The following is an 8,245-nucleotide window of genomic DNA, read 5'->3' as shown; positions in this document are numbered from 1 at the left end:
CTCGGAGCTGCGGACGGGGGGCAAGCACTCCACCGCCACCATCGACGTGGCCAGGGCTGACAGCGCCGGGCCCAGGTAAGGGACCTCCCCTCTGCCCCTTCTCCCAGCATTGGGGGGAGCTAGGAAAATTGCTGGGGTTTGGCCTGGAGCGGTTCTTCCTTTGCCCTGGGTGTCTGGTTGGCTGCAGTGCCACGTGGGGGCTGGCAGGGGAAACTGAGGCACAGTCCATCCTGGACCACAAGGTGATGGATGAGTGTCGGCTGGGGAGCATGAGCCAAGGCATGGTTTGAGAGATGGACAGAGCTGGTTCTGCCCTGCTCGACACCAGGATGATGCCAGTCCTGGGAAAGGCAATCCCAGGAATTGAGGAGGAAAGGCCCAGGAACTGAGGAGGGCCCAGCGTACAGAAATGAGACCGATCTGGAGGACCCACAGAGCCAAGCTGAGAGCCCAGAGGCTGCTAAGAAAGCCGCTGTTGTCAGGCTGTGGTATCTCCATCACCGTGTCTTTGGGTAAAGAGACACAAGCATCGAACAGATGTGCTTGAGCTGTTCCTGCCCTCCCCGTTGGAAATCTCCCCCTGTCTCTGCCCCACACCTCAAAAACTGGGGACGAGCTCGTGCAGAAAGGAGATGCCCAGCTCCGAGCTCAAATGCTGTCTGCAGAAACCCCTCCGCAGGCATGGAAGGGCATTTCCCTCTACCCCACACCATTGCTTCAGGATACAAAATGCAGATGCAGCACCTGAGCCCGCAGCCCCGTGGGTGACACCACAGTGTCCCCAGGGCCATCAGCTCCATGTCCCCTGCACGGCCACCCCAGCACCCCCACACGTGCCTGCCGGCAGTGAGAGCCTCGCTTCCCCCCTTCCCCCTCTCCCCGCCTGCCGCTTCCAATCAGCCTGGAAAGGTTAGAGACGGAGGATGAATTTAAAGTGATTACAATCACCTTTTAGACAAACAACTCCATCAAATATTAACGCAATGGGAAGTACGAACGACGCGGAGCCGTGTTGCCCTCCGGGCTGTGCAGCCGGAGGAATTTGCTTCACCAGGGCTCTGGGGGTTTTTGGAAAGGGAGGAGATGAGGGCCCTGAGCTTTGGGGTAATAATGGCCCATTTGGGGTGTTTTTCACCCCAGTGGCTGTATCCTAAGTTATTCCCCAATCTGGGCAGCCCGGCTCTTGTCTCAGCTGTGGCTGAGCGCAGGCAATGCTCAGGGAGGGCAGAAGATGGTTCAAAGATGGATCACCCCCACTTGCCATGGCCTGGAGCAGCCCCAGCCCCTTGCTCTCCTCTTTCTCTGCTCCCTTTCGCTCATTTGATGTTGATCAGAGAGGAACCCGGCAGTGTCCTGCATCCCACATCCATGGGACCTTCTCCATGGCTGCTGCACGGCAAGATGTGCTGCTCCGAGTCCTACCATCCCCAGCAGCGGCATTAAATGTCTGGGGTTTTCATGAGCTGATGGTTTTGGGTCTGTTATCCCCTCTTCATCCACCCCATGCATCCCCATGACTGCCCATGTGGCTGGGGGACTGTCCCGAGTCCCAGCTTCGTGTTGCCCATCTGCTCCTTGTGGTTGAATCTTTCTGCCGTGCCTCAGTTTCCCCGTGTGATCCCCTTGGAAGGGGCTGTAAAGTCAATGCCTTCGGCCAGGCTCTTGATGGGGACTTATTTGCTGCTCCCAAGCGCGCTGCCCTCCAGCGTGTGGGACACTTGGGGTTTGACCTGCAGGAGACAAGCGCAGGAAGGAGCATCCTAGGGCAGTAAATCCAGCCCTGCTGCTGGGAAGATGAAGCTGGGGAGATGAGAGCCGCACCTGCAGTCACCCTGTCCCCCGGGACCATGGCCACACACTCACACTGTGACGATTTATCACTCACAGCCGGGGGAGAGCGCCTGCCGGAGCCACTGAGAGGCAGTGAAATACATTTCTGCCTCCCACGGGGAAAATTCTCATGGGAATCAGCAGGTTCCCACTGGAGCAGCCCCTGGCTGAGGCGGTGATCGGGGCTGCTGTGTTTGGGAGCGAGCATCGTGGTGGCACCCACAGCGTGAGAGGGGATGCTCTGCATCGCTGGAGGGGACCACCTGGGATCAATCACATCCCCCTCCTGTTCCTCTGCCCAGGGATGAGGACTCCTCCTCCGAGATCATGCAGCTGGATTTTGAGATGGAGATTTTTGACACGCCGCATCATGTGGCACATCGACTACCGGGGCCGCAACCCCCCGCCCGACCTGGAGAAGGTGGTGACGGAGCTGACGGTCATCCAGAGGGACATCCGGGCCATCGTGCCCCTGGCCATGGTGAGCGGGCTCCTGCCCCTTATCTGCTTGGGTCTTGGGGGTGGATTGGGTTGCCCTGCGGGATTTCCCACCACCCCATCCGCCCCATAGCACCTATACATCCATACATGGGTCCTTCTCTGCCCCAGGGCTGGAGCAGGACTGGGGCCAGCTGGTTTTGGGGACAGGCTGCCCTCTAATGTGATGGTCCCCTTTGCGCCCCGTCCCCAGGACACGGAGATCATCAACACGGCCATCCTGACGGGCCGGACGGTGGCCATTCCCGTCAAGGTCATCGCCATCGAGCTGAGCGGCGTCATCGTGGACGTCTCGGCTATGGTTGAGTGCAAGTCCGACAACGAAGACATCATCAAGGTGGGTGTGGGGAGGGGGCTTTTCAGACCCTGGCGAGGGGCTGAGCATCCCTCAGGGGTGCGGTCCCCAGTAGTGGCGCTGGATGAGCTTGATGTACAAGCCCACCCCATCCTCAGCATCGTCCCCACGTGTGCCTCTCCCCACGATCTGCCGAGAGAATGACAGGACACTTTGTCACTGTCTCCGGAGAGGCCACGGGATGCGGCGGCACTGCGCAGGCTGGCACCAGGCAGCAGCAATAACTATGGGTTATCGCAGCACTTAGTGCTGATAAGGTGAAATATTGTCACCGCGCAGCGCGCGCCGCACGTTTCCATCAGTGGCTTCACTCATGGCTCTGGGTGACGTTTATCTCCCGTTGGGATCGGACGCTGGGATGGGGGCTGGCCCCAGCGAGGTATGGGGGGACACTGGAGGGAAAAAGGGGGCTGAGGGAGAGAGGGGCAAGAGGGGCTGCAGGGGAGAGATGCTGATAAGGCGAAGGCAAAGCGCTTGCTGCGTTTTGCATGTCCACGCGTCTGCCCCAGCTGCAGAGGCAGCAGGCGGTCCTCAAACCCAGCCCCTGGTGTCCGCGGGTGGGTGACAGCGGCGTCACAAAGTGTTTACCCAAGTCCTTGACTAAAACTGCGATCTGTGCGATTTACAGCACCGGCTTGAATTTATGGAGACCAGTCCTCCGCAGCGTGATAAAACACTGGAGCAATAATACACTTCAGGATGGACTGCGAGACACTTAAACTGTTTAATGTGCTGCCTTTCTCCTCATAAATCTATTTACACGCTGTCCCCAGACCTGGGGGGAGCAGACACACACGCACACCAGCCGGGATGAATAATGCATGGAGCAGCCCTCCGGCCCCGCTCGCCGTTCGGGGCCCCCGTGCAATTTCTTGCTGAGTTATTTTGCGTTTGTGCCGGGGCTGTGTTTCCGAGGGAGCTCTCAGTTACCTGCTGAGGTTGGGGAGTGCGATTGCAGTGTCAGGGCTGTAAACCTGTTACATAAATCACAGCTTACATAGTGGGATGCGCTGTCTGTTACTGTAAATAATTGAACGTGAGAGAGGGTTGGGGAGCTGCCGGTGGCTCGGTGGTGGCTGCTCTCATGTGTAACGTGAAGGGAAAAGGTCCTGGACGTGGTGGATATGGCTGTGAAAGTGCCAGGGCCACCCATGAATGGTGGTTGGAGAGAACGGGTGGGAATTGTCACCCTCATCCCCTTCTGTGGTGACAGAAGGACCCCATCGCTCAATGTAGCGTACAAATAATTCCCTTTCCTTGCCTGCATTGTGGCCCTGGGGACCGTTGAGGACACGCAGGGAGTGGAAGGGCCACCTCTGCCCCCAGCCACGCTCAATGGGAGATGCTCACCTTGATGTGAACCGTTCTTAGGAGCCCAGCGCCCACATCTGCTCGAGGACCCACCAGGGGCAGGTCACCGCAGTGGGGCTGGGCCTCGGGGACCTTGGCCACCCATAGCCACTGCCGGGACCCCTGGCTGGCCAACATGGGGTCCCACCAGCCATGGTGGCTCTTCCTGCTCCCAGAAACTTTGGAGAAGACGTGGCCCCTTGATCCCTTGCCCTGAATCCGGGCAGTTTCTTGGAACAAGCATGCACTTCATTTGAAAGCCGACCTGCAGTTGCTCCATCATCGGGATGGGCCTGATGTGCTGGGATTTTTTTTGCTGTCATCGTTTCAACCTCCCCAGTTGCAAAGCAAGTGGTCCCCAGAAGGAGATGCCGGGGGGATTTATTAGCTGAGGTAATGCAAGCAGCAGCCCATCATGTTTGTTGTGATAAATAGCACAGTATCCAGAGAACTCCATTGCGGGAGGATTCGCCCAGGAGCTCATCTTTATTCAGCTGCTGCCCCGGCAGAGCTGAGATTTGTCTGTTCAGACGTGCTGAGCTGGTATCTCCGATACGGAGATGAGGAACAAACCTCATTGCATTGCCCGAGGACGTGCCCGGGGAGCAGAGGCTTCTTGAGGAGCCCGGATCCTGGCATCTGCCTCCACCACTGGCCCTGGGGACCACGGGCACCTCGTGGTGGGACCATGAAGATCTTGTAGGAGCCAACATCTGCTGATGGGCTTGGAAATGCAAAGTTCCTGCAGCTGAATGACTGCAAGTGCCCAGAGATAAGGTGGTGATGCTGTCACGGATTCAGCCCCTTATCAGCCATCAGAGAATCCGCGTGGGGTAGCAGCTTCTTGGAAATGGGCCTTCCTGTGCTGCTGAGGTGCTTGGATGCAATTCCTGATGGAGCAGGGGGGAAAAGGGGGTCGGGTTTGGGCCATGGGGCCACTGCATATGTGAGGTTGGGGCCTCCCCAGCCTGGTTGTCTCCTGCCATCCTTCCTGGGAAGGAGAAGTTGCTGTTGACTGATGGCCTAAGCCGAAACACGGGCGATGCTGCAGTGGCATCCTCTTAGCTCCTTAATTGGCTCAGATCGGTCGGTAATGAGTGGCCCCTGCAGGATGTTTTTGTTTTATAGCACATTTAACTAATGGCATTTGCATAAATGAGAATTAAGAGAGAAAGAGAAGATGAACGTGAGGACTCGGGTGGACTCTGGGAAGCTCTTCCTGGGGTGGGCAGGAGGGATGGGGATCGAGCATTGATGGATACCCACACATAGGCATGGGGCTGGTCTGTGGTCCCTGCCTGTGCCCTCCAGGCGTGGGTGGAGGAGATCTTGGGGTCCAGGATGAGCAGCTTGTGTCTGCGGCAGCGTCACAACCCCCCCATCCTCTCTCCCTTCTGCCCAGGTCTCCAGCAGCTGCGACTACGTCTTCGTCAGCGGGAAGGAGTCGCAAGGCTCCATGAGCGCCCGGGTCACCTTCACCTACGAGCACCTCTCTGCCCCGCTGGAGATGACGGTGTGGGTGCCCAAGCTGCCGCTGCACATCGAGCTGTCGGACGCGCGGCTGAGCCAAGTGAAGGGCTGGAGGGTGCCCATCCTGCCGGACAGGAGGTGGGTGCTTTGGGACCACTGCCCCTGGGGTCTGTCCAGCCTGGAGAAGGCAAGGGGAAAGTGGTGGTGAGGGTCTGGTTGCCTCCTTCAGCTACTTAATGGGGAGGGTTTAAAGATGGTGGAGCCAGAGTAATCTCAGGACCTTCCCAGGTCATGGACACCGGTTGTGTGTTTGTATGGAGGGAGGAAACTTTCAGCAGAGGGTGAAAAACCCTCCAATGCTGGAGCTGGTGGGGAACATCCATCCTTGGCAATGGTCAAAACTCCAGAGTTAGCCCTGCTTTGAGGTCTGGAGATCTCCAGGTATCCATCCCAACCGGAGATATCTTGTCTTCTCCGCTGCTTAGTGGGCAGAGATGCCAGCGACCCTCCCCTTGCCAAGTGCTGCCAAAGCCCTCAGAGCCCTCATGGGCAACAGGCACCTTTTTGGCCAGAAGCCACCTATTTTTCCCCATCCTTGGGGAGATGCTGCGTTTCTCTCTGCTCCTTTCCTGGGGGAGGCTAAAGAGCCATGGCAGGGGGAAGCTCGGTGCTGCCCACCCACTGCCCTGTCCCGCAGGTCGGTGCGGGACAGTGAACCCGAGGAGGAGGAGGAGGAGCGGAGGCAGAGCCGGGGCTGCGCCCTGCAATACCAGCACGCCACGCTGCAGGTCTTCACCCAGTTCCACACCACGGCGGCCGAGGGCACGGGGCAGGTGGTCACCATGCTGGGACCCGACTGGCTGGTGGAGGTCACCGACCTGGTCAGCGACTTCATGCGCGTGGACGACCCGCGGGTGGCCCACATGGTGGACAGCTTCACGCTGGCCGGGAGGGAGCCGGGCACCACGCTCTTCAAGGTACCCCCCCGGCCGCCTTTGTCCCTCTCCGCCAGTTTGGCTGGGGGTGACAGGCGGTGACGGGCACCCTGGTCCCCTGCAGGTCGTGTCCCCGCTCATGGAGGCGGTGCTGGGTGAGACGCTGGTGACGGTGGCGGAGGAGAAGGTCAGCATCACGGACCTGAAGGCCCAGGTGGTCTCCAGCCTCTCGCTGTCCCTCCACCCCAGCCCCGGCAACAGCCACACCATCATTGCCCGGACCTCTGTGCAGCAGACCCTCAGCTTCCTCAAGCAGGTGAGGCTGGGGGGTGGGCATTTGGGTTTGCTTGGGATGTCACCCCCTCCTCCCAAATCCTGCCCGCAGTCATCCCAGGCTCCCACTGTCCTGCAGTCACCCTGGTGACCCCCACAGCACCCCAGAAACCTTCATGCGGGCCTATGAGCCAACCCTGCCCGGACACAGGACACAGCCACGGGGACAAAGAGACCTGGAAGAAATCCTGCGCAGTTGCCAGCCCAGCTCTGGTGGCCACATCTGGCACCTCTTGGGTGGGGATTTGGGGAACACTGAGGGAAGAACAGGCAAAAGGGAGAATCTAGGTGATGATTGGAAGGAACAAGAGGGATGATGGAGGGATAGAGGGTGAAATGGGTGGAGAGTAGGGTGGATGAAGGGATGGATGGGTGCAGGTGGGACTGGCATCGTGCTGGGCAACCGGTGCCTGTGTTGGTCCCGCAGGAAGCGCTCCTGAGCCTGTGGATTTCCTACAGCGACGGCACCACCGCGCCCCTCTCCCTCTACGACCCCAAGGACTACAACCTGGTGGTGAGCAGCCTGGATGAGAAGGTGGTGTCGGTCACCCAGGACCGGGCCTTCCCCTTGGTGGTGGCGGAGAGCGAGGGCGCGGGGGAGCTGCTGCGGGCCGAGCTGGTCATCTGCGAGAGCTGCCAGAAGACCAAGCGCAAGAGCGTGCTCTTCACGGCCCTGGCCAGCGTGCGGGTCCATTTCGGGTCCGAGGAGGACCCCACCTACGACTACGACCACGTGCCCAGCAGGCCGGGCCTGGCAGAGACGGGGGCAAGCACCACCCTGCGGGCAGAGGTGGAGAGGAAAGCAGAGCCCAGCGAGGACAGCAGGATGTCCAGCGTGTCCCACCCCACCGAGGACTTCCCCACCATCCCCACGGGCTTCGTCCAGGTTACCAGGGGGCTGACGGACCTGGAGATAGGCATGTATGCCCTCCTGGGTGTCTTCTGCCTGGCCATCTTGGTCTTCCTCATCAACTGCATCGTCTTTGTGCTGAAATACCGGCACAAACGCATCCCGCCAGAAGGCCAGACCAACATGGACCACTCACACCACTGGGTCTTCCTGGGCAACGGGCAGCCCTTGCGGGCTCACAATGACCTCTCCCCCCAGCCCGAGAGCCCCGGGAACCCTCTGGAGAACGTCCAGACCTGCTGCCATGGGGACCACCACAGCAGCGGGAGCTCGCAGACCAGCGTGCAGAGCCAGGTCCACGGCCGCGGGGACGGCTCCTCGGGGGGCTCCACGCGGGACCAGAGCGAGGACCCCCTCAACTCGCCCACCTCCAAGCGGAAGCGGGTGAAGTTCACCACCTTCGCCACGCTGCCCTCCGACGAGCTGGCCTACAACTCCATCCCCATCGCCGACGAGGAGGACCTGGAGTGGGTCTGCCAGGACATGGGGCTGCAGGACCCCGAAGAGCTTCACAACTACATCCGCAGGATCAAAGAGATCGCTTAACGCAGGGGCGGGGGGGCT

General features: G+C 59.9%; 1 protein-coding gene across 1 annotated transcript in view; it reads left to right on the top strand.

Annotated features, from left to right (window-relative positions):
• The window catches only part of LOC104538690 (transmembrane protein 132E-like), a gene marked incomplete at its 5' end in the record, with an annotated part of 9,311 nt that extends 1,084 nt beyond the window's left edge, over nt 1-8,227 (top strand). The window contains 8 exon segments of the mRNA XM_010181980.1: nt 1-75; nt 2,133-2,186; nt 2,188-2,311; nt 2,522-2,665; nt 5,436-5,641; nt 6,201-6,480; nt 6,563-6,754; nt 7,199-8,227. The exon segment at nt 1-75 is cut by the window's left edge and continues 90 nt beyond it. Coding sequence (XP_010180282.1) covers nt 1-75; nt 2,133-2,186; nt 2,188-2,311; nt 2,522-2,665; nt 5,436-5,641; nt 6,201-6,480; nt 6,563-6,754; nt 7,199-8,227 — 2,104 coding nt within the window.
• Between the last annotated feature and the right edge of the window lie 18 nt (nt 8,228-8,245).

Source organism: Mesitornis unicolor, unplaced genomic scaffold (genome assembly GCF_000695765.1).
Source record: "Mesitornis unicolor isolate BGI_N332 unplaced genomic scaffold, ASM69576v1 scaffold30093, whole genome shotgun sequence".
Lineage (NCBI taxonomy): Eukaryota > Metazoa > Chordata > Aves > Mesitornithiformes > Mesitornithidae > Mesitornis > Mesitornis unicolor.
The sequence above is the reverse complement of the archived record's forward strand: the minus strand, read 5'-3'. Positions and strand labels throughout refer to the sequence as shown.